We start from the raw sequence: 26,359 nt of genomic DNA on the forward strand, positions 1-26,359 counted from the left end.
TATATATATATATATATATATATATATATTTAATCATGTTATAGAATTGTAGCTCCGGTTGATAATATGCATTCTGAAATATGCTATACATGTCACTTTTTTGTAATGACTTACATATCATTTTTTCTAGATTTTGTGACCATTGATTTTGTGTTTTTTTAGATGGATTAATTTGATCATAAATTGATAAAATCTCAAGCCTGTTTTATATATATATATATTTTTTTTTATCATGTTATAGAATTGTAGATCCAGTTGATAATATACATTCTGAGATATGCTATACATGTCACTTTTTTGTAATGACTTACATATCATTTTTTTCTAGATTTTGTGACCATTGATTTTATGTTTTTTTAGATGGATTAATTTTTCAAGATTCCTTTTCATAGTTTTTCCCTAAAAAAAATTGCGACCCTTACAATGTTTTCGTTTTAGATCAAAACTTAAGTTGAGTTGAGTAATTAATCTTTTATTTTTCTATAATTGAAATTGTTTCTTAGAAACTAATGTTTCACTTCAACTTTATTTTTATGTTTAGAATTTTATAAATACGATTGCATAAACTCTTTTTTTACTCCACCATGCATTAAAATCTTACTTATATTCTAAAACTCATTAACCCATTCTAAATTTTGGAATATGATCATTTCTGGTTAAAATATAAATAATAATATTATTACTAAAATAAATCAATAGTATTATTTTTACTATTTAAAAATATTCATTTATTTAAAACATTTGGGTTTAATATGGGCTTTTAAAGTTTTATGAACTAATAGATTAAAAGCTATATAGTGGATTAGTTTTTAGGATTAGGCACAAATAAAATAAAATGAGTTGCTGATGTGGCAGCATGAGGAGTGAGGAAAGGTAACTTTATATATATAGATTATAATTATTTATTAGAAATTTGCATTTACTCATTACAACAATTAGTTCAATATTTGTCATAATAGCTTTTTAGTTTTAGCTCTTTACCATATATGATTCTTCACAAAATATTTTTTTTGTCAACCCTTCATAAAACAAAATAANTAAGATGATGTAACATCTTGAGATAACATCTCTTTCATCAGATGTCAAAACTGTAACCTCAAGAAATTTCATGAAATATTTGATCATATACAATCTGATTTCTCCATCTTTCAGGAGTAATATTTCATCATTGATTATTTCTCCATATATTCCTTGGTATAGGAAATCTCTACCGGAGATCAGATAATATTTCATCATCAACATGTTTTGCACTTGTTCTTATAGTTTTCTTTTAACAAGAACCACTTGTAAATGCAGAAGAGACAAGAGACACATACAATTTTTCTTTTAACGAGGTTCAGCAAATGCCTACATCCTCAAACTTTGTTGAAAATATTTCTTGAACAAAATTACAATTAGTGTTCAATCTCGGATTTGTTCCCGATTTATTTTCAACCCACTATGAGATCCCTAAGATCAACAACAATGATCTACAAACAGGATTCTCTTATAGAGATAAACTCTCACTATTTTCTCCTCAAAATGTGTCAAAAGTCTACAAAACTTTTTTTTCGAGAATTATAAAATATTGCTTCTTGCAATATGATCACTTTAAGGGAAATTTTTGGCAGTTTGAAACCTTTTGAATAGACTGAATCAAGTCTTGCTCTTATTGTCAAACTCATAAGGGATCTACATAGTTGCTTCCACCATATGAGAGTGCAATTCTCATGATAAATATCAAGTATTTATGAGAATTATTTTACTACTACATGTACTTTATTTCTCATAAAGATCTCCTTATATCCTACTCATTTTACACTTTCAAGTGTAAGGACTACAAGTCCAAATATTATCTCTTTTTAGAGATTTGAATTATTTCATAATAGTTACTTCTTTCAATGATTAACCAATCATTCTTTGTGTACACTTTTCAATAGAACATTTTCTATTAACCATGCGGTTATGATCCTCAGATTTATCCATAACATAATCAACTGCAACACTGCATGCAAACATATTTACGACGTCGATTTGCTTTTTGGTTCCTTTTCTTTCGAGACATGACTCAACTTGTTGAGATTTCTTTTCATTATGATTCTCAGGTACCTGAATCTCTTTCTTACTCATGTCTACATCTCTTCTAGAGATTTTTCATAACTATTTGCTTCCTCGGTGCCATATTAATTTATGCTCCTTTTCCTTTCCGAGGATGCTTATATTTGGAACCATAAGTCTATCACACTTCATGCGATCTTTAGACTTACTAGCAGTTGATCTTATCCTTCTAGGACATTAATATTAATTGGAGCACAGCTGGTATATGTGTGACTTTGTCACTATCATGGTCAGCAAATGCTTCTTGCATTCTTTTGCTAAACTTTGCAAATAATTTATCTTTTCAATTTCTAGCGCACATTTCAAAGTAAGAGGATCCAGATAATTTATCCCAATATATTTATTTTCCTCATGTTGGAAAGACTGACTCACTGAAACAATAGTCTCACAGTCTCTGTATCTTGACCCTCAAATTCTCGAGATATCCAATCATCAAAAGAGATTCATATCCAACATGTTTCCAACATTCTTTCAAATTCTATCTTAATCACTTTGGTGGAGCAACTTAACATGTATAACACATTAGATGGAATATATCTGGTTTCTGACCCAAACCAATTGTATTGGAGAGTACTCATGATAATTCTTTGGCATGATGCGAATTATTTGACATATAGAGTCATTTATGTCAATTACTTGGCATGCTTTCACCACCATTGTCAATTAACCAAATACTCTCGCAAACTTCATGTTGCAATTTAATAACAAACATATATAGTGGATGATCAGTCCACAATATCGCTTTGTACATACCACAAAATTGACATTATCCAAATTCATGGGGTTGGTGAAAACCATATAATCGGCTTGTCTTGTAAAGCAGCACACATAATAAATCACTAAGAAAACTCTTCAGGTTCTCTAGTGAATGTTTTCAGAAATTTCTGATTATTCTTTTGCATCATTATTAAACCGGAATGGCTTAACCGGTCATGCCAAACAGTGATATTTTCATTAAACCTTCTGGTTTATTATAAGCATTTTATCTTCTAGATAATGCATGTAATCTCTAAAATACTTTTATTGCCTTGGGTAATACTTATGATTTCAAAGTATTTTCTTTGCTTATTGTCTCAACATGATTATGTTTCAAATCCTCAAGATTTGTTCTGTCATATGAGTGATTAAGCTCATTTTAGGTGTGAACTCTTCTATCTGTTCCATCACCTCTGTATGTGGGATTCATCAATTCCCTCCCTCGAGATGATGACACTTCATGTCTATCAATCTCGATTTGAATCCCACTATGTAATCAATAACATTCTCAAATTGGATCGTGTATTATATCACATTGGGAGACTGTAACACATTTAATATCAAATTGTGTTCCCATAGACAATAGTATATATACTCTTCAAGAGCTTTCAATACTTTTTCTACTACTTCTTAATATTAGTAGAATAGTGGAAATTGTCTCACACTAGTTTCTTTCATCATATATATATATATATATGAGATAAGTACATCTAGTACTTAATATTCACTTCTAGTGGAGAAACTAGTTGATAATTTTATATATCTTATCCATATTTATGGCCACTTTTATATAGCAACTTTCTCATCAATGGTGTGGCTTTTTTATTTTATAACATAAAGTTATATTCACTTCAAAGAGTAAACCAAGTCAATAGGATGTGATTCACATCAACATCTCATAATTTACACAGTCACAAATAACAAAATCATAATATTTTTACTATAGTTTGTCTACAAGACAAATATAAATTTGTGACTTTAAAAGTATATATTATTTTAAAGAATTTTAGTCATTTACTTTCTTTAGATTATTTTAAAGAACTAGTGAATTTTATGGTCATATACTTGGACTTAAACCTCCTCATAAAAGTGATGCCAAGAAAATATAAGCAATAATCATTATTTAGTAAATTTTCACTTGATTTTCAATTTATTCACCAAAGGTTGGAGACATTGATTTAAAATATTTCATCATGATACTATATCTAATTTTGATTAGATTTAAATTTGTGATTAAAATTCACAAACATTATAAACAGTCATATAAATGAGTGTTAAATAAGTAATAAGTATCATTTATATATATATATATATATCTATATATATTATTGTTATTATTATTATTTTTAATAACTGTTTTTCTTTCTTTTGTAAAACAATTAAGAAAATAATTTCATGATAAAACTTTGAAATTTCTATAAAATCATGTCACTGAAATCGTAAACAATAAAATCATGATTTAGATGTCTTTTCACCTTAATTCTCTATTGTTGCAAGTACTAATAACTTGGAGTTGACTGTTATAAATTAGTTAGCTAATACATAATTTTTAGTTTAATATGCGCAATACACATACACGTTCCTCGTGTACAATATGCATATATGCATAATTAAGCCAAATGATACTAAAGATCAATTGGTCACATAATAAAGTATATTTTGGTGTTTTAATGAAGTTTTAGTTTTAACTGTCAAACTTATAAAATTTGACTGACACAAGAAAATTATACTTAAATGCTTCATCTTATGACAAATATCATAAAACAGAAATACTTATCTCTGTGGTAATGGGTGATCGGAAATCAGAAACGTCATTGAAGTTGAGACGCATCAGACCATACATCGGCTGGAGATTTTGGTGAGTAATTATTTCCTCAGTTCTCCATATTAAATCACGTTGCAGTAGTAAACTCTGAACAAATAAACCAAACAACCAAACAATTATATAAATTTAGTTTAGTCTTTATGATCCGCATTTTATAAACTTATAAAGCAGGAGAAGACACTAATAAGTAGACACTCTTAATAGGTTAGAGACTCTAACTTAGAGTAACTAAACAATAGAACATGAATGTTTGTTTACTAACCAACGAGTTAAACAACCAAATAACAAAAGTAATAAAACAATAAGATTCCAGCAATAAAAGGAACCAACATCCATGACGACGATCTCATGATTATAATTATTTTTTATTTAGTTACGTACTAATATATCATATATTATAAAACATGAACTAATATATTATAGATCTCACAGATCAAAGAGAAGTTACACATGTTTATCGTATACATGTATTAAAGTATAATATTTAATATAACAAAGCAATGAAATTCTCATCAAGAACAATCGGTTAGTGTTGGTGATAGAATACGACCCAATAGTTTACTAACCGGCTTAAACCAACGGAACAATAAAGAGATCTCATCGAACAATTATCGTTAACAATATACAGATCTCATGGAACAATAATTCATTAAGTATTAAACGATAAAGTATGAGGTTACTTATCTCTATAATAAGCGATAATGGTGAGACGACACTACAACGGCACAGATTTTGTGTGTTTGCTGGTTAGGGGACGTGGAGAAAAAGAAATTCCGGAACGTATGGAAACGACGGCAGAGACGAGAGATGTTCGTAGTTGGAGAGTAGATAAGTCGAAAGTAGTAACGGCTGCTGCTCAACGTCGGCAGTTTTTTTTTTTCTTCAGACGGCTAGGGTTAGAGACTCGTGCTGATAACGTGTTATAACAAGAGGTTTAAGGAATTATTCTCTTGTATTATTAATCTATCCCAAGGATAAAACATATATATAGTGATACAACTTTAGGGTTTTAGGTTATACACCAGATCTACTAATGGGCCGATAATGGGCATCCATACAATACAATATATTCATAACAAATAAGTATTTTTCTATAAGTTTTATTGGAAACTAAATTCTTAAATAGAAGAGAGGAATATTCACCCTCCGAGTGGCCTGCTTTCAAAGACATATCTGCATGCGATTGAAGAAAATAAGAAGGAATTCCTCTCATTCTCATTAGTTCAGATACCCAGATCACAAAATGGTAGAGCGGACAAGCTGGCGCGTAGAGCTAGAGTGGAGTCGCTTCCAATTACCTATGTGAATAATTTTCCTTATAATTAGCTTGTTTGAACTAATTCTGTTATGTGGCTGGCAAAAAAAAAAAAAAGAGAGGAAAAAAAATCTAAACTAGGTTTTACAATTTAGCCAAGAAGCGATAGATAGGTCAAGGGTAAGAACATAGGCATATAAGTCTCAACATAGATCAAGATCAAAAAGGTACCGGTAGAGATGAGATCTGGTGATGGTAGTAACGCAATGGCATTAGACGGCACTGACCGCATATTTGTTGGCGGGTTTCCTTATTACTTAACGGAGGCACAGGTCAGGGAGCTAATGGAGTGTTTTGGGCCACTAAGAGGTTTCAAATTGGTTAAAGATAGGGAAACCGGGGGCTCAAAGGGATATGCGTTCTGTGTTTACCAAGATCCTTCGGTAACAGATCTTGTTTGTGCTTCTCTAGACGGTACTAAGATGGGCGATAAGACACTTGCAGCTAGACGTACAAATATCCAGGGTGCAGTTCAACGTAAACCCGAGCAAGTAGAAACTTTACAGGTTGCTTTGCAGGTGAATTGATTGTCATGTTTTCGTTATAGTTTGTTTCTATAAATTGTTTGGCTTTTTATCTATCTAAAAGATTACTAATGAAAATCTTATTTTAGCAGAGGCTTATGTTACAACCAGAAGGCACTCCCACCAAGATTGTGTGTTTGACTCAAGTGGTTACAGCTGATGAACTTAGATACGAAGAAGAATATGCAGACATAATGAGACAAGAAGGTGGACAATTCGGTTAGTAACCTTATTTTATTGTATGTTGTGATCACATTATATCATTAGCACATACTCAGGCTTTTTTGTATAGTCTGAATTAACTTTGGTTATGTGTGCAGGTAAATTAGTGAATGTTGTGATTCCGAGGCCTAATCCAGATCATTATCCAACACCAGGAGTTGGAAAGGTTCGGTTTCAATTCTCAGATGTACTGTGTCTACCAAATTCATATATATATATATATAAATGGATACTCTAATGATAATATATATTAATGCAGGTATTCTTGGAGTATGCGGATGTGGATGGCTCATCAAAGGCAAGATCGGGGATGAACGGAAATTTTTTTTGGAGGAAACCAAGTGGTGGCTATGTATTACCCGGAAGACAAGTATGCGCAAGGCGACTACGAGGACTGAGCTATCTATTAACGTCTCTTCTTAAGCTTTTAGCTTGGATCTCTTATCAACAAACATGTTTGGATCTTTTTGTTAATTCTTTTGTTTTGTTTACATGTTAAGGTCTCTCTGCTGATGAATATTTTTTTTTGTCTAGAAAATGACTAATTAAAGGAAGGGATCAACTAACAAGTAGCACCAGTGGTATAGTTGTAGAATTGTTCTCTGCCAAAGTCAGGACCCGGGGGTTCGATTCATGCAGTCAGGTGCAGTTGAGCTGTGATGACATTGGCTTCAGCGAAGGTTGGAGTCCCCTTTCAAGGAATGAGTCTTGATCTACGAGAGAGCTCTTAAAGCTCTTCCCGGCAGCTACAAGTTTTGGTACGCGTATCTCCGGGAACGTCTCGATCTCGTTAGCGATAAGTGTGTTACTCATCAACAGTACGAGATCCTGAACAATACTTTCGAAAGAGCTTTGGTTACGATGCATAACATGCCTAAGATCTGGCTCTTCTATCTTCAAACCCTAGTTTCTCAGAGATTGATTACTAAGGCACGTAAAACTTTCGATCGGGCTCTCTCTGCTCTTCCCCTTACACAACATGGTCGAATCTGGGAATCTTATCTCGAATTTGCGAGTCTGGAAGGTGTTCCTGTGGAGACTTAGGTTAGGGTTTATATAAGGTATCTTAGGTATGATCCTAGTTACGTGGAGGATTTTATTGACTTTCTCATCAAGTTTGGTCGTTGGCAAGAGTCTGCAGAGTGTTTAGCCTCTGTGTTGAACGGCGAGTTTCAATTTCAGTCTAGTAAAAGCAAGAGCGTTTACAGCCTTTGGAAGGATCTGCTTGAGGTTGTTGTTAACCATGCTAATGACGTTTCTGGTCTTGATGTGGAAGCTATCATCAGGGGAGGCATTGCAAAGTTCACGGATGAAGTAGGGAGGATGCTCTGTACTTACCTTGCAGAGTACTACATTAGAAAGAATCTGTTTGAGAAGGCGGGATATATATGAGGAAGGGATGATGAATGTGGTTACAGTGAGGGACTTTAGTGTTATATTTGACGCTTACTCGAAGTTTGACGAGAGTTTTGTTGCCAATAGGATGAAAGAAGATGGTGAAGAAGATGAAACCGAGGTAGAGGAGGAGGAGGAAGATGTTCGTGTCAATACTTCTCTGTCTGTAGAAGAGATGCAGATGAAAATCTTGCGTGGGTATTGGTTGAACGATGGTAATGATGTTGATCTGCGATTAGCTCGTTTGGAGGAACTGATGAAGATGTTCGTGTCAATACCCGCTCTTGCAAACAGTGTTCTCTTGAGGCAAAACCCTCACAATGTTGAACAATGGCATCGTAGAGTCAAGTTGTCTGAGGGAGATGCAGAGAAGCAGATACTGACTTATACAGAAGCTGTGAGGACTGTGGATCCCATGAAAGCAGTTGGCAAGTCTCCTCACACGTTGTGGGTTGCGTTTGCCAAGTTGTATGAATCCCACAAGGATTTGGTTAATGCAAGAGTGGTTCTTGACAAGGCTGTCCAAGTAAACTACAAGACCGTGGATCATTTGGCTTTTGTGTGGTGTGAGTGGGCAGAGATGAAGTTGAGGCACAAGAATTTCAAAGGAGCTTTAAAGCTGATGAGGTGTGCTACAGCTGTACCATCGGTAGAAGTCAAAAACAGAGTGGCTGCCAGTAGGAACGAACCAGAACCAGTCCAGCTAAAGCTACACAAGTCCCTGAGGCTGTGGTCACTTTACGTTGATCTGGAAGCAAGTGTAGGGACACTGGAATCGACGAGATCAGGGTACGAGAGGATACTGGAATTAAGAATAGCCACACCTCAAATTATATTGAACTATGCTCAGCTTCTTGAGGGAAACAACTACTTTGAAGAGTCGTTCAAGGTGTATGAAAGAGGTGTGAAGATGTTTAAGTACCCAAATGTGAAAGACATATGGGTAACGTATCTCAAAAATTTTGTAAAGCGACATGGTAAGACAAAGCTTGAGCGGGTGAGAGAGTTGTTTGAGAATGCTGTTAAAATGGTAAGTTCATCTGATGCTGCTCAACTGTACCTTGAGTACGCAAAATATGAAGAAGATTATGGTCTGGCGAAGAGGGCCATGGGAGTTTACGAAGCAGCTACAAGAAAAGTTGCTGATGAGAAGAAGCTTGAGCTGTATGAGATATACATAGCTAGTGCAGCAGAGAGGTTTGGTGCTCAAAGAACTAGGGAGATATTCCAAGAAGCCATAGAATCATCTGGGCTTCCAGAGAATGATGTGAAGATGTGCATCAGATTTGCAGAGCTGGAGAAAAGCATGGGAAAAGCCGATCGAGCTCGTGCTGTCTACAAGTATGCATCACAGTTTGCAGACCCTCAAGTGTGGCAGAAGTGGCATGACTTGGAAATTGAGCATGGAAACGAAGATAGCTACAGAGAAATGCTTCGCGTAAAGCGAACTGTTTCTTGCTGCTCTCTATCTCCTCCAGCTCAGATTAACACATCACAGTCTCTGTCAGACACTCTTCTATCTCAATTCACCCCTCCGGCTCCGGTTAAGAAGGCTAGGTCTCTGTCTGATACTCTTTCCCCATTATTCAGCTCTCCAGTTAAGAAAGCACGGTTATTTGTGTAAGAGATGCTTACTGTTTATTATTTGTCGTAAGATGTTTTGTGACTTGTTAATAAATAAATAAAGATGTTTTGTGACTTGCATCTTTCCTTTATTGCAGCTTCCTTTAGTTCCTATTGAAATATTTTCTTGCTCATTGGATGGGTCTTATTCCTATTGCCAAAGATCATTGCTAATATCTCTCGTCGGTAAGAGACTTGTCAGTGGTATGTGTTTTATCTCCATCAGCAAATATCTCTCGTCGTTTAATATTCTTGTAATCTTGATGATGGAATTGAAATGGTACCAAATGGAATTGAGTTGTTCAAAGAATCTTTAATTTCAACCTCAAGGGCCAATAACCTACATTTCATTCAGCCACTTATTTTGCTAATAATCAAACGAAACACCTCGATATGATCTTCTTTGTAAAAGTCACTTCCAGCCAGGCACTGCTTGTATGTTGTATTCGTGTCTTCTCTACTCGTCTCTGCTTCTTATAGTTTCTTTCTTTGCTTAGAGTTCCCTGTATGTATTACATCTTACGATGATTCTCTTCTCTGTGTTCTACCAAACGCCTGACTTTTTTCCCTGACTATCCACTATCCAGGGATGTTTGGTTGGTGAAACTTAATCAGTTTACTATGTTTGTCAAACAACCCCAGGCGTTTCTTAGTAAGGTAGTTATACTTATTGGAAATATAGCTTTTCTTCTACAGGTTTGGTAATTAAACTGTTAAAGCGATGAGCCAGTTTGAGAGCTGAGTGGAAAAGGAGGCTCTTTGAACTTGACAAACATGAATCCCTAATACTATTACAGAAATATCGGCAATAGATCAGTGGTATGTGTGCCAAGCTCTTTTTTGCTGCCTCATTTTCCCGAGAGGTTCATAAGTTCTTTCCAACTTGGTTATCGTTGCTTTTTTTTGTTTGAATCATAAATAAATAAAGGATCAAATCTTTTGCTGAGTAGTCGCATCTTTTGCAGTATGCTTGTTTATTGTATTAACTAAAGGATGCTGCCTCGATCTAATGGTAACAATGAGGGTTGTATCAAAGTATAGGTTCTGCAAGTATAGATGGTAAGCCAATCTAACAAACACACTTTGATTTTTGGACATGCTAACATATTCTATATGGTGACCAATTGTGAAGATTCAGCTTTTCAAACCTTGCCATCCAATTTATAGTCGTGTTGGTATTGTGTTTTGGGAGATAATCTAACAACTATACTACTATAATCTTGGAGTTGGAGGTAATCTCTCAAACCTTCCATCCAATTGAGATGATCTTGGAGTTGGACGTTACAGGTTCACTCTACCTAACACGAATTGATACAAATATATTGGAATATAAAAAATGAAAAAAAATCAAAATGGTTGGGAGTTGAAACGTTTGCTTACACGTTAGGTGTAGCTTTCATCGGCAAACGAACACCCTTTATGATGGAAGAGTAACTCCAAAGGTTTTACAACTAATTTTATAGAACAATACAACTTTTATTACTTGTACAAAACAAAATTTGTAGTGTATGATTTAAATTTAAAATTTGCAGTATGACTCATAACATATTAACATGTTTCTGTTATATAATTGGACAATATTTTCAAGTCTGTAATTGTAGGTAATTGGACAGACTAATTATAATGTTTTAAAAACAAAATTTCCTTACAGAAAAAAAAATTGAAAATGTTTAAATATAAAAACGATCCTTATACCAGAAGAGGTATCGATTTTGTTCGCTAACTACCAAAAGCTGTAGCTACCTCTCCTTCCTTGTTCCTCTCTCAACGGTAAGTTAGATCCGCCATTTTAATCGATATCTTCTTCCTCCTCCTCCTCTGATCCGTCTCCGTAGGTCTGTTTCATCACGAATCGTAGACTAAATTCGTGTTGATACTCCTGTCTCTGTCTCTTCTCGATGTTCTATATGATGTTCACTGTTAACCCTTAAGTTTAAAATTCGTTTGATCCATTCGAATTCGTTAGTGTTGCGAATCTTCATTAGACTCTAATTGAATAGTTTAACGATCTGATTCCGATTTTTTGTGTGTTTGTTCACTGTACCTGGATCTGTTAACATTTTATCAATTTTTTGTTATGTTTTGTTTGGTTAAGTTTACTTGTTGAAACATGGCTCGCAAGAAGATCAGAGAGTACGACTCAAAGAGACTGGTAAAAGAACACTTCAAAAGGCTTTCTGGTCAAGATTTGCCTATCAGATCCGTTCAGGTTTAGATCCATTAACAAAACTTTGTCTTTAGTGCAGTGCATTGGTTTCTCCGACATGACTCAGTTCTGTTGTATTAACGCTTGGATTCATATAATCTCTGTGTGTGTATTTAGATTAACGAAGAGACTGATCTGAATGAGCTGGTGGAGAGAGAACCTTGGCTCTCATCCGAGAAGCTTGTGGTGAAACCTGATATGCTGTTTGGGAAGCGTGGCAAGAGTGGTTTGGTTGCCTTGAATTTAGATTTCGCTGATGTTGCAACTTTTGTTAAAGAACGTTTGGGCAAAGAGGTAACCTTTTCTTAGCTGGCTTGTTGTTTCCTTCCCTGTGGTTTGAACAGTTTTAGCTTTTGTCTAATATATTATTATCTACAGGTAGAGATGAGTGGATGCAAAGGACCTATTACAACATTCATTGTTGAACCATTTGTCCCACACAATGAGGAGTTCTATCTTAATATTGTCTCTGATAGACTTGGCTGCAGCATAAGCTTCTCAGAGTGCGGAGGAATTGACATTGAGGAGAACTGGGACAAGGTATATTTGGAGGCTTTTTCCATTGATATCCTTCAGTGTCAGTTTTTCTCACACCGTAAAGCTGAAAAGTTGAGTTCACTTTCTATAGGTCAAGACCATATCTATACCGACAGGTGCTTCCCTGACATCTGAGATTTGTGCACCTCTTGTTGCAACCCTTCCTCTAGAGGTACTTAAGAGAACTTTGTATTGAAAAAACTACTTGCAATTTCGACTTACTAATTTTTCCACATACAGATCAAAGGGGAACTTGAAGATTTTATTCAAGTTATTTTTACCCTATTTGAAGGTATGCTAAATGTGACTGATTCTACACACAAGTCATAGCAGATTCACAGTGACGAAATCTGAACCAAAAACTGAAGCTTTGTTAATCTCTTTTCTTTTTTTCTTGGGGTCTAGATCTTGATTTCACTTTCTTGGAGATGAATCCTTTCACATTGGTTGAAGGAAAGCCTTATCCTCTGGATATGAGGGGTGAGCTTGATGACACCGCTGCTTTTAAAAACTTTAAGAAGTAAGTTTGCCTCTTCCACTCTTTTCAACTGTTCCAAGTCGAGAGCTTCAAGAAGAGGCATGAGAAGCCTTCCTGCTGCTGTATTAAAGCAATATGCTTAACATCACACGTTTTTTCCAGGTGGGGCAACATTGAATTCCCTATGCCCTTTGGAAGAGTGATGAGTTCAACAGAGAGCTTCATCCACGGTCTAGATGAGAAGGTATCATTACCAATCTGTGTAGAACTTGAAAACACCAGTTTCTCTATGACTTATGTCCCTTCTCTATATGCAGACAAGTGCATCTTTGAAGTTCACTGTTCTGAATCCCGAGGGAAGGATTTGGACTATGGTAGCTGGAGGAGGTGCAAGTGTCATCTATGCTGATACTGTATGTTTCTATATGAAAAATCCGTACATGCTTAATCAACACTGAGAATCTCCCTGCAAGCCTTAGCCTTTAAACTGAGGTCTAAAATGTTATATCCAGGTTGGAGATCTCGGGTATGCATCTGAGCTTGGAAATTATGCTGAATACAGTGGAGCACCCAAAGAAGACGAGGTTTTGCAGTACGCAAGAGTCGTTATCGATGTAAGATGTTTTTTTTGTTTTCTCCTTCCACATTAAAACATATGAAACTAACCCAGCATAGTGGCACTTCTGACTATAAAATACTGTGATGTTTCCCAATTCTTCAGTGTGCTACAGCGAATCCAGATGGAAAAAGCAGAGCTCTGGTAATTGGAGGTGGAATTGCTAACTTCACGGATGTTGCTGCTACCTTTAATGGCATAATCCGAGCTCTCAAGGAAAAGGTAAGCAAGAAGAGAAGAGAGTAGACTCATCCACAAGCCATTTATTGCCCTAGACTATAAAGTATAGATGATCATTTCTTGAACCATTTACAGGAAGCAAAGCTGAAAGCAGCAAGGATGCATATATTTGTGAGGAGAGGAGGACCAAACTACCAAAAAGGACTTGCTAAAATGAGATCACTTGGAGATGAAATTGGTGTCCCCATCGAGGTATATACAGCACAATTAAATGAACCTCAACGCATTCCCGCTTAATCCGTTTCTAACTGTTTTGACATGTCTGTTTGATTTTCAAGGTGTATGGTCCTGAAGCAACAATGACAGGTATCTGCAAGGAGGCAATCCAGTACATCACCGCGGCTGCATAAGCCTTTTCACTCTTATCAATTACTTTCAAAATACTGTTAGCGTATATTGAGTTTGAGACTTGTGTTTGGATTATGTTTCCCCTCCAATTATATGTTTCTTAATATTCATAAATAATAAACAAGCATCTTCTTTTTGACTTTAGTATCATCTTCTTGGCTTAGAAAAAGAACAAGAAGAACCATATTTCGCTTTGATAGGACTTAGTAGTTGGTCGATTAGGTATGACTTGTGAGTGTAAACGTCTACAAAGAGTGACGAATCATAAGCCTTGCAAGTTACGTTATGTTTGCGTAATCATTTTTTTTTGTTTTGTGCTAATTCTACCAGTGAGATGGGTCCAAAAAGAAAAACAAACCAAAAAATTGAATCTATACTAATAAAAGTATGACTATGAGCTATAAGCTTTTAAGGCTGTCCACATAAAATTTTAAAAAACCTATGGGGATTTGACATGTGACTCATTAACATTTTTTAAAATTTCTAGAATTTTCAATATTAAAAATTATTTTAAACAGCCTATTAGGATTTGACATGTCACTCATTAACATTTTTAAAAATTTCTGAAATTTTCTGTATTAAGAATTTTTAGAAAAGGAAAAATTTTAAATTTATGGAAATAAAAGAACTATATACAATGTTCCACATCTAGAAGAAAATTTTTAGACAATGGTTCAGAACTAGTATAAATAAGATTAATATGCTTCCAACAACGAATGAGCAGAAAAACTTGATTTATCAGGCGTCTAAGTTTAAAAGTTTTCTTCGTTTGATCCGGTTTTTTATTTGATCAAATTAAAAATTTAAAAAGTTTCAAAAAAAAATTATAATATTTAAATTTTTTTAAAAATTAAATATTATAAATATTGAAACATTTTAAAAGGCTCAAACATTGTATTTCAAAACCTTTTAAAAGTTTAAAATATTATAAATATTGAAACTTCTAAAAGTCTTAGCTTTTAAAAGGTTTCAAAATATTATAACTTTTAAATTCTTAGCTTTTAAAAGGTTTTTAAAAATTATAATTTATAAATTTTAAAATTTTAAATATTATAAATATTGAAACCTTTAAAAGGTTCAAATATTAAAAATATTTAAACTTCATAAAACATTTTAAAATATTACAATTACTTAACCTCCATAGCAATATTATATCTATACTAATAAAATGTTGAAGCTATAAACTCCTAAAGGTTAGGATTTAAAACAACCGATAAGAATTAGATATTTCACTAATTAATACTTTTGGAAATATAGTAGTAATCCATATTATTAAGATTTTTTAGAAAAGAAAAGAAAAAGTAAAATCTATAGAAATAAAAGAAAGGGTAATATTAGTGGATAGCAAAATTTTGGTGTGAAATGAAGGAAATACCACATCAGAAAACTTAGGTAACTACCATATTCCGTACAACAAAGATTACACATCTGCCCTCTACAAATTGCTAATGCCGACAAGTAGGTGTAGTCTACAAGGAACCATAGTGAAGTAGGCAATGATTGTATTGATTTTTTATAGTTGCACTCATTATTCTACTTGTACGTTGAACTGTGAATGTCTGTTCAAGACTGTTGGGGAGTCCTCATGCAATGATGCTCTTCCTCAAGTTGAAACAAGTACAGACGCTGTCATTATACACACGTCACGAGAGGTAAGTGATATTGAAATTAAAATATAAGAAACTTCGGTGATTGTAGTTATTTAATTTGCGTTTGTGCTAACATTCATACTCATACATACAGGACGAGGAAGCTGGAGAAGAGGCCGCTGATTTACTAAGAAACTTCTGCATGCCGGATATTAATCTCTCCGACGATGAACTATCATCCTCATCAGACAGTGTTGATGTCACTATATCAGAAGACGAGGGACCCCTTACAGAAGAGACGATTAGAGAGTGTCATTTCTTTGGGCCGCATGCAAACTACATGGCTACTCCACTGGGAGAAGGACTAGATCTACGCATCCCATTGCAGGAAGCCCTTGAAGACATGTGCTTAAATTTTGCGTCATTCAACAGAGACGCTGCTCCTACCCTCGATGAACAAAATGAAGAAGGTATGAGACGATAATTCTACCGCTTATGTTTATTAGAAAGAGAACATGTAAATTTATAATAAGCGTTGCTAAAATATTGTTGTGATCCGCAAGAAACGTTTCTAAATTTATGAAGTCTACTTTCAGGCCGTGTGGGAATGGAGCTAGCTATACGTGACGTTTTGTACGAAGGAGATGAGCTGTTTGGTGGACGTGTTTTTAAAAACAAACAGGACTGCAATGTGAAACTTGCCCTACACGCAGTCAACCGAAAATTCCATTTTCGCCGGGACCACTCCGACCAGCAGAGATTGATACTCACATGCGTCTTGGATTCTTGCCCTTGGAGAGTGTATATTGTCAAAATGGAAGAGAGTGACAATTACCAGATAAGAGGAGTGTCACTAGAGCATACCTGTACCGTTGAAGACAGGAGCCACTACCACAAACAAGCAACTACACGGGTCATTGGTAGCATTATGAAAGCCAAATACGAGGGCAATGCGAGAGGTCCACGGGCGATCGATCTTCAACGCCTTCTAATGGCGGAACATTCGGTGCGGATTTCGTATTGGAAGGCTTGGAAATCCCGCGAGGTGGCAATGGAGGGAGCTCAGGGTTCATCTGATAACAGCTACGCCTTGCTCCCAACGTACTTGCACCTCCTTCAAATGGCGAATCCGGGTTCCATTGTTGACCTTAAAACAGAGGTTGATGCAAAAGGTATGCAAAGGTTTAAATACTTATTCCTCGCATTTGGAGCATCCGTGGAAGGTTTTCAGTTCATGAAACGGGTCATTGTCCTCGATGGAGCTCATCTGAAAGGCAAATATGGCGGCTATTTGTTAACCGCCAGTTCTCAGGACGCAAACTTTCAAGTCTTCCCGATTGCGTTTGCGGTGGTGGATGGAGAGAACGACGATGCATGGGAATGGTTTTTCCGTGTTTTGATCACTGTAATACCTGACGGGGAGACCCTCACATTTGTCTCCGACAGACACTCCTCCATTTATACAGGACTACGGAGGGTATGTCTTCTATATATCCCTTCTCTAAAGAACTGTGTTTGTTAACGGAACTGATGTTATGTCACAGTAGGTCATGTGTATTTTAAAATAAAAGGATGTTACAGTGCATAATACCGTTAGACAACTTCTACTAGGGGCTTACATTTCAATAAAACATGATAATTTCATTATTATTTGCAGTTGTACCCACGAGCAAGGCACGGGGCCTGTGTTGTACATCTCCAGCGTAATGTTGCATTGAAGTTCAAGAAGAAAAACCTACTGTTTCATGTCTCCCGTGCTGCTAGAGCATATCGCATATGTGACTTCCACACCTATTTCAATGAAATCATCAAGCTTTCTCCACAATGCGCAGCCTATCTTGAAGCAATAGGCTTCTGTCACTGGACTAGAGCTTACTTTTTGGGGGAGCGGTACAACGTCATGACTACCAATGTCGCTGAGTCTTTGAATGCTGTACTTAAGGAAGCTCGTGAATTACCAATCATATCACTCCTCGAGTTTATCCGTACCACGCTTATGAGTTGGTTTGCAATGCGTCGTGAAGCTGGTAGGTCTAAAATCTCTGAAATACCACCAAAGCTGAGAGAAGTGATCCACCAGAACTTTGAAAAGTCTGTCAGGTTTGGGGTTAAGCGTGTTGATAAGTTTGAATATGAGGTTGTCGGGACCGGGGAGGTTTCCCATTATGTCAAACTTGTAGACAGAACGTGTTCCTGCAGGGCATTTGATTTACTGCGACTACCTTGCCCTCACGCAATATCTGCAGATGTTGCAGAAGGGCTTCCCATTCATGGGATTACGGCGCCAGTGTTCTCGGTAAACCATTGGCGGATGTCCTACCAAAACTATTAAACCCGTCCCTGATGTGCGAGAAGCTGGAACACTTCCAGAGCCTGTAGGCTCCTTGATGTTATTTCCACCCATAGCTCGCAGGCCACCTGGGCGCCCAAAGAAGAAACGCATCCCATCTTGTGGAGAGTTCCCGGTAAACCATTGTTACACTCATCATGCTTTCCTTTGATACCGTTCTTGCCAATCCCTTATGAATCATGCATTGTCTTTTAAATCACAGGTTAGAGAAAGAGTTGTGACACGCTGTTCACGTTGCACCGGCACAGGCCATAATAGGGCAACGTGCAAAATGCCTATATAAAGGTTAGCAACCGCCTCTTTGCACCGGCACAGGCCATAATAGGGCAACGTGCAAAATGCCTATATAAAGGTTAGCAACCGCCTCTTTGCACCGGCACAGGCCATAATAGGGCAACGTGCAAAATGCCTATATAAAGGTTAGCAACCGCCTCTTTGCACCGGCACAGGCCATAATAGGGCAACGTGCAAAATGCCTATATAAAGGTTAGCAACCGCCTCTTTGCACCGGCACAGGCCATAATAGGGCAACGTGCAAAATGCCTATATAAAGGTTAGCAACCGCCTCTTTGCACCGGCACAGGCCATAATAGGGCAACGTGCAAAATGCCTATATAAAGGTTAGCAACCGCCTCTTTGCACCGGCACAGGCCATAATAGGGCAACGTGCAAAATGCCTATATAAAGGTTAGCAACCGCCTCTTTGCACCGGCACAGGCCATAATAGGGCAACGTGCAAAATGCCTATATAAAGGTTAGCAACCGCCTCTTTGCACCGGCACAGGCCATAATAGGGCAACGTGCAAAATGCCTATATAAAGGTTAGCAACCGCCTCTTTGCACCGGCACAGGCCATAATAGGGCAACGTGCAAAATGCCTATATAAAGGTTAGCAACCGCCTTCTTTACTTCATTTATATTGACTGTCCTTATTAGTCAGTTAGTCGGACTCTTAATGACATACAACTTTCTTACATTAACGCATTGTTCACTTTAGTTGTTGAAATTAAAGAAGTTTCTATTACCATGGCATCCTACCATCCCGTAAGCTGGTTTGTACAGAGTATTAAGCTATGAAGGGGAAGTCCATCGTCGATGGAGTTTAAAGAAATGGACGCTACTTGATTCGATGTACAAAGTAGCATAGAGTCATTGCTTCTAGTGTGGCGACAGAAGCAGAGGACTAAATGCACTCAAGTAGTAGCCATAGTGCTTCGCACAAGCCATTTGTGGCCTTTTGTTGTAAATATTGCAATATGCCCCCAATGTTTTTTTGTGTAGTAATAGTGCTTTTTGGAATATGTTTTTTGTGTAATATCAATGCTACATTATGAAACGGGATGGTTTTAAGTACTACTGATTCTGTTTTATATAATTTACTTGTCATTTAACTAAAACCACAACAAAGAGATTCATGACAACGAAACGTGAGTTCAGCCACTCGCTGAAATACGAAGCCTTGACTTTAATCAATTATATTGGGAGCAAATATTGGGACCAAAGCTTTGGGATGTTGGGAAAATATAATTTCAGGTTAGATATTGTTTGACAAAATGCCAATGTTTAGTTAATCTGTTAAACGAGTTAGTGTAATCATAGTTTTGGGTGTCCTTTGGTCGCTGGAGAAATTTATGACAGCAACTTCTCTACCATCACACCAAACAACCACATTTGACAATAAATGTGACTTCCAATATATAAACAATGGTGGATCAGTTATAATCAAACCTACAACACCCCCAAAACAACCAAACACATACAAAATTTCAATACAAAGAATGTGGACTGGTCTAATGAAGGAGTACCTAGAACATCCATCAATGATGTCCAAAAATGGGCTGTTCCGAAAAACTTTTGAAGAAGCTTTGTGATGTTCATATATTTTACCTTGTTTTCCCTTAGTTTATTCACATCTTTTGCATCTTTTTCTATCCATTTAGGCCATTATTGTGTAGCTTTAGCACTAATCATGCATTAGGGCTTAGTTGCATTGCATTTGCATCTTTTCATGCATAAACAGGTGATTTTGGAGCTCAAGGAGCATGGAAGCAATGGAGAAGAGATGTGAAGCAATCTTGAGGAGGAAACAAGGGAGTTAAGGCTGAAACAACAAGGTCCGGAGTCCAACTCGACCGCACACTCGACCAGACACTCGACCGTGTGCTGAGGAGGACTCGACCGAGTGGAGATTGCACGTGAGAAGCCAGCTCGACCCCTAGCTCGACCGAGCACAGGTCGAGTTGACCGAGCCGTTGACTGCTTTGACTTTTTCTATTTTTAGGGCTTCCACTTCCCCACTATATAAGACCTTGTACCTGCAGCCACCAAAGTGTCCAGCTTTTTAGATATTCCCAAAAACCTAGTTTTTACCTTTTTTTGCATTATTCCTTTTGCATTTTATTAGATTTTGTACTTGTTTAAGAAAACTCTTAGATTCTTCAATATTGTTGGTTCAATAACTTTCTTAATATTGAGAATTTGAGTTTCATCCTTTGATTAATATTGAAGATCTCAGTTTTATCTTTCTAATAATGCAAGTTTCAATATTTTCTGGGTTTTTGATTTGTTTCATCATGTCTTGTTGTGAGTAGTCTTCTTAGGATCTTGAGGATGGGTTAGGAAGGATTGATCTTGTGGTTTATGTGATTTGGTCAAGCTTGATTGTTGTAGATCTCTTCTAGGCTAGATGTTCTTAAGGCTGATCTTGAACTGAGAGGTTAGGATCTGATTTCAAGCTCCTTAGCATCACACCAATGTTTAAGAAGCATAGATAAGGCTAGATCTAGAGCTTACCATTAGGCTTGCTAAGAGATTAGAGGTCTTGTTTGGTTTGAGATGTATTGCTTAATGCCTGCTTGTGTAGATTCTTTACTGTGTGAGAACAAGTCTAGAATTGCATAGGTTTGATTGTTTCTTGACCATGAGAGTGGGAGAAACTTGTCTTAGATTTATATGTCTAGAGGTTAGCTCAAAGTTTGCTTGAGATTTGTTGACCAAGTTAGATAACCACAATGATTAGTTCATCCCATGAATCCATCCTCAGGACCTTCTTTGTTTATTGAAATCTTAGTCTTAATCCTGTTGCTTGCTTGTTGTTTGATTGGATTTAGCATTACTCTGTTTTTATTGCATTGCTCTGTTTCTGCGTCTAGTCTAGCTCGACCACCCACTCGACCTACACTCGGTCGAGTGCTGCTCGAGTTCATCCCCAGAACTCTGTGTCTATGATTTGTGTTTGTCTTGTTTCATTCCTGTTTCATTCCAGTTGCATACATTTAGTTTTCAGTTCATTAATTATCTTGCATTAGTTCATTAGTAGTAGTCTCTGTTTCTGTTCTTGCTTTATCACTGTTTCAATCATTCAGTTTCATTTGCATCTAGTTGTTAGTTCTTGTAGTTTATTTTCTGCATTTTACATTTTCTTCCTAGGATTGTTAGTGACAAACAATCTTTACATTTGTCTTAACTTAGATTCATATGCATATCTTAATTGTTCACAAACACTCATTTAGGATTGATACCTCTTGTACTGCAATAGCATAAGGGGAATTGAAACACCCATCCATCATTCCATTCATATCTCACCATTGCATACATCATCATTCACACCACAATATAAATCTTGTTTCAATTTGGCGCCGTTGCCCATTTGAGTGTGTTTTTGTGACATTTAGGATCCATATTAGTCTAAGATTAAGTTCTTTTATACGCTTGTGAGGTTGCTGTACTCGAATCTTCTGTTTCTGGGTTGAAGTTCCATTTCAGGTACCACTCGACCATCAACTCGACCACCACTCGACCGAGCAGTGATCGAGCACTTGATCGAGCCAGACCCCGGATCTCTTTAACCATCAGTTTCCAGTCGACTTGATCACCAACAAGAGCCTGTGCTCAGTCGCGTGCCTGGGAAAAATCGTTTGTGTTAGTTGATGCACACAAGGTCTAAAGGAAAGGACCATCTTCTCAAGCACATTGACAACATCCACAAGGTGACAAAGGGTTTGGGAACTAAGCAAAGGAGAGTTGTTCAGGAACAACAAGAGGTTATAGTAGCAATGGATCATCAGGATCAGGTTCAGAGACCAAGGAACATTGGTGCTGGAGATGCACCCAACACTCACAACCAAAGGGCTGGAATTGTGCCTCCAACTGTTGCCAACAACAACTTTGAGATCAAGAGTGGCTTAATCTCCATGATTCAAGCCAACAAATTTCATGGATTGCCAATGGAGGATCCACTAGATCACCTTGATGAGTTTGATAGAATATGCAGCCTTACAAGGATCAATGGTGTAAGTGAGGATGGTTTTAAGCTGAGGTTGTTCCCTTTCTCACTTGGGGACAAGGCTCATTTATGGGAAAAGACTCTCCCCACTGGTGCAATCACTACTTGGGATGCATGCAAGAAGGCTTTCTTAGCCAAATTCTTCTCCAATGCTAGGACAGCAAGGCTGAGGAATGACATCTCTGGATTTGCTCAAAGGAATAATGAGACCTTTTGTGAGGCATGGGAGAGATTCAAAGGATATCAGACTCAATGTCCTCATCATAGTTTCAGCAATGAGTCACTCTTGAGTACCTTGTATAGAGGAGTGCTTCCAAAGATAAGGATGTTGCTTGACACAGCTTCTAATGGCAACTTCCTCAACAAGAATGTGGAAGAAGGCTGGGAATTAGTTGAGAATCTTGCTCAGTCAGATGGCAACTATAATGAGGACTATGATAGGACCATAAGGAGCTCCTCCACTGATCAAGAGGACAAGTATAAGAAGGACTTGAAGATGGTCAATGAGAAGCTTGACAAGATCCTTCTTAGCCAGTCCAAGTCTATTCATTTCATTGGTGAAGAAGAAGCACAAGTTCAAGAGGGGGAGACTGAGTTTGCTGAGTTGTGCTACATGCAGAATCAAGGAGGATTCAAAGGCTACAACCAAGGAGGTTTCAAGAACAACAATCTCTCTTATAGGAGTACCAATGTGGCTAATCCTCAAGACCAAGTCTATCCACCTCAACAGCCTCAACAGCAACAAACCTACATCCCCAAACAACAACACCAAGTGTTCCAGCCTCAGTTGTGTCCCCCACCAGGGTTTCAGACTAACCAAGGCCAAGAACAAGACTTAAGAGCTATGATGCAACAATTGTTGATTGGGCAAACACAAGGAAATATTGAGGAAGCCAAGCAGTTTGCTGAGTTGAACCAAAGGTTAACATCACAGTACAATGATCTGAATATGAAGTTTGAGGGTCTTAATTCAAGAGTGAAGTATATGGAGGGTAACATAGCATCTACTTCAGCTCCAAAACCCAACCAACTCCCTGGAAAAGCTGTTCAAAATCCAAGGGAGTTCTCAGCCAAAGCCATTCAATTTCAAGAGGAAGAAGTCACTGAGGACAGTGAAGTCCAAGTTTGGGGGAATTCATTAGTTACTGAAGCCCCAAGTGACATCTGTGCAAAGCAACAGGAACTCGCAGGAGAACTCGACCAGGAGCTCGAGCAGACACTCGACCGAGTGCATGCTCGAGTGGTCGATCGAGCTGGGGACTCCGAAGCTGTCAAGCCTGCTAAGTACATTCCTCCTGCTTACAAGCCCCCACTGCCATTCCCTGGGCGTTTCAAAGCACAGAGGATCAAGGAGTTAAGGGAAATCATTGAGAAAAAGGAGATGTTGGCTAAGCAACATGAGGAAGAAAGGGTTTTGAGGGAAGAAGCTTTGGTTGAGAAAAAAGAAGAAGTGATGGTTATTCAAGAGATCATCATTGCCTACCAAGAAGAGGAGAGAGGACCTGCTTTGGAACAATATAAACCCTACCCTCTCTATAGAGATTTTTTGCTTGATTGATCAGTAAAGAAGGCTCAAGCTCAAGATGAGAAGGATCTTGAGAACCTTGGAGGAGTGATAATCCCACTTAAGCTCAAGGACCCAGGGCCATTCTACTTGCCTTGCACAATCAGTTACCTCCACTACAATCAATGCCTTTGTGATTTGGGAGCTTCAACAAGTGTGATGCCATACTCCTTAGCTCAAAAGCTTGGGAGAACTGATTTCAAATCCACTAAACTCCATGTGTGCCTAGCTGATGGGACAAATAGAGAGGTAGTTGGAAGGTTGGAGAATATCCCACTCAAGATAGGGAAGGCAAGGGTTCACACTGATTTTGTGGTCATAGAGATGGACAAGGAGCCTGAAGATCCAATCTTGTTAGGGAGGCCATTTTTAGCCACTGTTGGAGCAGTAATAGATGTTAGGGAAGGTCTTGTGACCTTGAACATTGCTGAGGATACAGTCATGAAGTTCAACATCTATAACCCAACCAACCTGCCTACCATTGATGATCAACCCTTCACTATCAAGGAGAAAGTTGATCATGAGGTTTTCAAGGATGAAGGAGACCCTAAGGCTGAGCTCCCACTTCAAGAGGATTCTGTTGAGGAGCTTAAGAGGTCAGTTCAAGAGCTGTCTAGTATGGTTGAGGATCTCAAAGTCAAACTGAACAAGAGGTCTTTGAGGAAAGCAAGACCTAGGCTCAAATTTAAGAAGAAATATGGTTTGAGTGCTAAGGGTGAGGTGATCAAGGATCAACTTCACAGTGACCAAGAGGTTCCAGGGAGGATTTCATCACCTCCTTGGTATCTAAACCAAAGTTAAGAAGGAAACCAAAGTCAAGCTTAGTGACTTTAAACAAGCTCACTAGGGAGGAAGTCCCTAAGGTATCCTTTGTAAATATGGTTTAAATTCTTAGTAGTTTTGATGTGTTTTCTTTTATGTTTTTTGTTGGACAGGCTTTAGGTGAGAATGTAGTTGGTTAAGGAGAGATGTGGACTTGGAGAAGAAGACTCGCAGGCCCACTCGACCAGTCCACGAGAGGTACTCGGCCGAGCTGGGTATGAATTAAAGCCCATTTCATCTTCAAACCGTTAGGACGATCGAGTGGAGGGAAGAACAAGGAGAAAAATTTTGAAATTTCAAAATTGGTCAAGGAGCTCGACCACGTGTTGGTCGAGTGTGGGGTCGAGCTACAGTCAAAAGCAAGTCAAAGATTCCCAATTCAAATTTGAATGGTATGGACGCTCCACCCTTGTCTCCTTGTCCCCTTGGCTTCTTTATATAGCCCTTGCACGATCTTGAACCTCTCACATTCTCTCATTTGCTCAAAACACTTAAATTCAAGCTTTGAAATCTCTCTCAAAGTTCATCTCTTGCTCAAGCTTTGTTCTTTCAAGTTTTTGGGTCACTAACCTATTAACTTTGAGCTTTGAGTTTATTCTCTTCAGTTTCTTTTGAAAATGTCTTCCAAGATCACCAAGAAGTCTCACCGAACCGCTGCAAGCTCCATGGAACGTCGTGATGCTGACCTTGAATCAAGAGGTGAAGCTGGGAGAGTCACTCGACGGACCACTCGATCGACCACTCGACCGAGTGCCGGGTCGAGCAGTCGGTCGAGCCAGATGCCGTATCCAAGGAGAGACTCTGTTGAGGAAGATCCTGAAAGGACTGAGAGTGAGGAGGAAAGAGAGCCTACTCTCAATGAGTTTATGAGGAGACACAAGGCCAAAGGGAAGAGGCCAGCTGTTGAAGTTGAGCAAGAAGAGATTGAAAGTGAAAGTGAGGAGGAGAGTGAAGAAGAAGAATTGATGGATGATGGAGAAGCTGAGTCTTGTGGGCTGTCAAAGAGGCAGATTTATGATGCCTTCATGAGGATGGAGTTCTTGGGAACTAGGTATCCTCACAAGGAGACCATGGAGAAGCTTGCCATTGATGAGGATGTGGAATACCTCTTTGAGAAGAGCAATCTCACCAAGTTCATGGGGCTGTGCATGGAAGGCTACAAGGAGGAAAGCTGTGAGTTCCTAGCTACTGTCAAGCTGCACACATATGCAAGGAAGACTGCTGAACATGGAGCTGGTCACATCTCTTTCACTATCAAAGGGAAGAAGCATGAGCTTTCAATGAAAGAGGTAGCAAATGTGTTTGGTTTTGAGGTTGGGAGCAATAGGAGTTTGATGGTTCCAAGAGATGAGTTGTATGTTGTGTGGGAAACCATTGGAGATGACAAGTACTACTCATCCTCCAACTCCAAGAGCTCAAGGATAAGAAGCCCAGTCCTAAGGTACTTCCACAAAGCTCTTGCCAATACCTTCTTTGCAAGGAAGAAAACTGGAAACATTAATGAGGGAGAGCTAAAGATGATTGACTTGGCTCTTAATGGAGTGATCTTTCAAGCAAGGAATGGTAC

General features: G+C 37.7%; 2 protein-coding genes and 2 pseudogenes across 3 annotated transcripts; all 4 read left to right on the forward strand.

The window, feature by feature from the left end:
• On the forward strand, window positions 6,616-7,137 carry LOC104787089 (annotated as a pseudogene).
• LOC104789322 lies at window positions 7,232-9,758 on the forward strand (annotated as a pseudogene).
• LOC104787090 (ATP-citrate synthase alpha chain protein 2-like) lies at window positions 11,417-14,326 on the forward strand. Of its 2 annotated transcripts, none has more exons than XM_010512602.1 (13): window positions 11,417-11,527; window positions 11,853-11,966; window positions 12,081-12,257; window positions 12,342-12,503; window positions 12,592-12,672; window positions 12,741-12,792; window positions 12,906-13,020; window positions 13,141-13,222; window positions 13,296-13,391; window positions 13,491-13,592; window positions 13,700-13,816; window positions 13,910-14,026; window positions 14,113-14,326. In XM_010512602.1, exons 2-13 carry the CDS (start codon window positions 11,868-11,870, stop codon window positions 14,182-14,184), a joined length of 1,272 nt encoding a protein of 423 aa, XP_010510904.1. In that variant the 5' UTR covers window positions 11,417-11,527; window positions 11,853-11,867; the 3' UTR covers window positions 14,185-14,326. The 2 variants fall into 2 exon arrangements, with proteins under 2 accessions (XP_010510904.1, XP_010510905.1); XM_010512603.2 differs by lacking the exon at window positions 11,417-11,527 and adding an exon at window positions 11,554-11,592.
• LOC104789323 lies at window positions 15,679-18,103 on the forward strand. Its single transcript, XM_010515042.1, has 5 exons — window positions 15,679-15,684; window positions 15,751-15,834; window positions 15,926-16,241; window positions 16,368-17,248; window positions 17,429-18,103. The coding sequence occupies exons 1-5, from the start codon at window positions 15,679-15,681 to the stop codon at window positions 18,101-18,103; spliced, it is 1,962 nt and encodes a 653-aa protein (XP_010513344.1).

Source organism: Camelina sativa, chromosome 5 (assembly GCF_000633955.1).
Source record: "Camelina sativa cultivar DH55 chromosome 5, Cs, whole genome shotgun sequence".
Classification (NCBI taxonomy): Eukaryota; Viridiplantae; Streptophyta; class Magnoliopsida; order Brassicales; family Brassicaceae; genus Camelina; species Camelina sativa.

Excerpts from the sequence above, each read along its gene's own strand:
- LOC104787090 (XM_010512602.1), top strand. The coding sequence starts at position 11,868 with ATGGCTCGCAAGAAGATCAGAGAGTACGACTCAAAGAGACTGGTAAAA. Across the intron at positions 12,258-12,341 it reads AAGAACGTTTGGGCAAAGAG|GTAGAGATGAGTGGATGCAA; the intron begins GTAACCTTTTCT and ends TATTATCTACAG. Across the intron at positions 12,673-12,740 it reads TTGCAACCCTTCCTCTAGAG|ATCAAAGGGGAACTTGAAGA; the intron begins GTACTTAAGAGA and ends TTCCACATACAG.
- LOC104789323 (XM_010515042.1), top strand. Across the intron at positions 16,242-16,367 it reads CGATGAACAAAATGAAGAAG|GCCGTGTGGGAATGGAGCTA; the intron begins GTATGAGACGAT and ends GTCTACTTTCAG. Across the intron at positions 17,249-17,428 it reads TTTATACAGGACTACGGAGG|TTGTACCCACGAGCAAGGCA; the intron begins GTATGTCTTCTA and ends TATTATTTGCAG.